Genomic DNA, 2358 nt, shown 5'->3' with positions numbered 1-2358 from the left:
ATTATTATTATTATTATTATTATTATTATTATTATTATTATTTATGTATTTATTTATTTATTCATTTTAATCATTTCATTATGTGTAAACCCCAACAATTTATGCCTGTTTTGTATTGTCCCCCTCATCCTACGCCATAGTGGTAAATAAATGAATTTTTTTTGTTGTTTTTTTGTTTTTTTGTATTTGTAGTTTGTGGCCCATCCAAACTGCCAGCAACACATGACAAGTATATGGTATGGTTCGGAAATGGGGTTCCTCCAGTCTCTGAATTGGTGGCGGAAACTTTCTTTTGGTGTTATCTATATTCCTTTTGTACCATTCTTCTGTGCAGCTTATATCATTGCCCCAAATAGCAAGGTAAGTAAAGAAGACTTCACAAGAATCCTTTGGCCGAAAAGTACGACGTCGAGGGTCTGTGTCGGGTTCGATTTGGTTCAGGTTAATTTGGTTCGATGTGAGTGACATGGCTGGAGACAGGGAAAGAGATCAAGATACTTCTAGCAGTGACATGACGGTAACACTGGTAAAATCAGCGAGTTACTCCTCCCATTCCGCGTGCGTATGTGCGCATGCGTGTGGGTGTAATAATCTTTCACATTAACTAGTCCCACACGTCTGATATCCTTCTCCCATCCCTCTTAGATATCCTCCACCTCCTTCTTTAGTACTGTGGATGGCCGCTATTATTATCTTCATCACAAGACAACAACAACAACCTCATTACGTATTACGTTATCTTGTTATGCAATTGTATCCATGCACATAAATATGAGTACATATAGTCGTGCACATATGCATACGCGAATGCATATATGCACATATAGGAACACATACTGCTATGCATATATGCATATATAGGAACATAAACTGCAATGTACACATGTACTTAAATATGAACACACACACATTGCTGCATATATATATATATATATATATATATATATATATATACACACACACATGCATACATATATACACACATACAGACATATACATATATACACACACACACACTCACACTTACACACAAATAGACGCAAACCAATTTAGATACAACGCATGACAAATTAAAATTACACGTATATTTAAACACACACACAAAGCACACATGCACACACATACACCCAAAGCACACACACACACACACATAATTAACTCCCTTTATCCCAACTGGCTAAAGCAATGATCCACACCAGTCCAGCCTCTTCAATCCACGGACAATGACCAAACACCACCACCACCACTACCACCATCGCCACCGCTACCACCATTCACGCAATTCCAAACTACAAATTAACATCACAAACGTACCGCCTCAGTAAACCTAAAACAAAAGCTAAAACCAGAAGACTCACCATCTTCCAATCGGAACCATCTTTGGTTGCGCTCGTTTGCATAATTTATGTTTCTTTATTTTTTTATTCTCCTACTTTGGGATATTTTTGGTTTGGTGTTCTTTTTTTGTTTTTACGGGAGGCGAGCTTTCGTTGTTTGCTGATCATTTCAGGATTTCGATGGATTTTTATATGCGTTTTTGTTTTGTTTGTTTCGAAGTTTTGGAGATTACTCTAACTTATTTATATCGTTTTTGTTTTTGAAAGGAAAATTTATTTATTTATTTATTTACTAATTTATTTTAGTCTTTATAGGGTTTTTTTTTCCCCTTCACTGATATCAAATAGCTCCCTATATCCGCCATTATGTAGGAATAATGAATCATTGTTATTACACCTCTTTTTAGACGGGATCAAAAACGTTATCCCCTGATTCAGAATAAGGGATTATTGTAATATTCCTGAAACATTTCTTGCTCTGGTAGACATGGAAATATTAGGTCGTATTATTATTGCATCTGTTTGAAGTGTTTCTTGTTTCTGCAGGCTTATGTATACGCGCGCGCGTGTATATATATATATATATATAAATACACACACACAACAGACGCACACAGACAAGCATATATATACATATATATGTAGGTATGTATGTATGTCTATAGGGGCTGGCGTGGTTGTGTGGTAAGAAGTTTTCTTTCCAATCACATGATTCCAGGTTTAGACCCGCAGCGTGACACCTAGGCAAATGTTTTCTACTATAGCCACGGGCCAACGAAAGCCTTGTCAGTGGATTTCATAGTTGAAAAATGAGAGAAGCCCGTCGTATATATATATATGTGTGTATTTGTGTATGGTTTTACATACGTACGTACATATATATATTATTCTATACACATTTGCGCAAATTCGGAAAATATATAAACAATTGCAGTGTGGGAGGTGTTTATAAGCCATTTAAGAAACACACAAAAACCGTTAGATTCACTTAAACATTTGAATTTAATTTGCCAAATTATTT

The 2358-nt window shown here is 35.7% G+C and overlaps 1 protein-coding gene across 1 annotated transcript in view; it reads left to right on the top strand.

Moving 5' to 3' along the window:
- Positions 1-2358, top strand: part of LOC106872141 (short transient receptor potential channel 7) — a 216872-nt gene that overhangs the window by 169938 nt on the left and 44576 nt on the right. The window contains exon 8 of the mRNA XM_052975290.1: positions 193-360. Within this exon, the coding sequence (XP_052831250.1) occupies positions 193-360 (168 nt within the window). The remainder of the gene's footprint in view (positions 1-192; positions 361-2358) is intronic.

This window comes from Octopus bimaculoides, chromosome 21 (genome assembly GCF_001194135.2).
Source record: "Octopus bimaculoides isolate UCB-OBI-ISO-001 chromosome 21, ASM119413v2, whole genome shotgun sequence".
Lineage (NCBI taxonomy): Eukaryota > Metazoa > Mollusca > Cephalopoda > Octopoda > Octopodidae > Octopus > Octopus bimaculoides.
The sequence above is the reverse complement of the archived record's forward strand: the minus strand, read 5'-3'. Positions and strand labels throughout refer to the sequence as shown.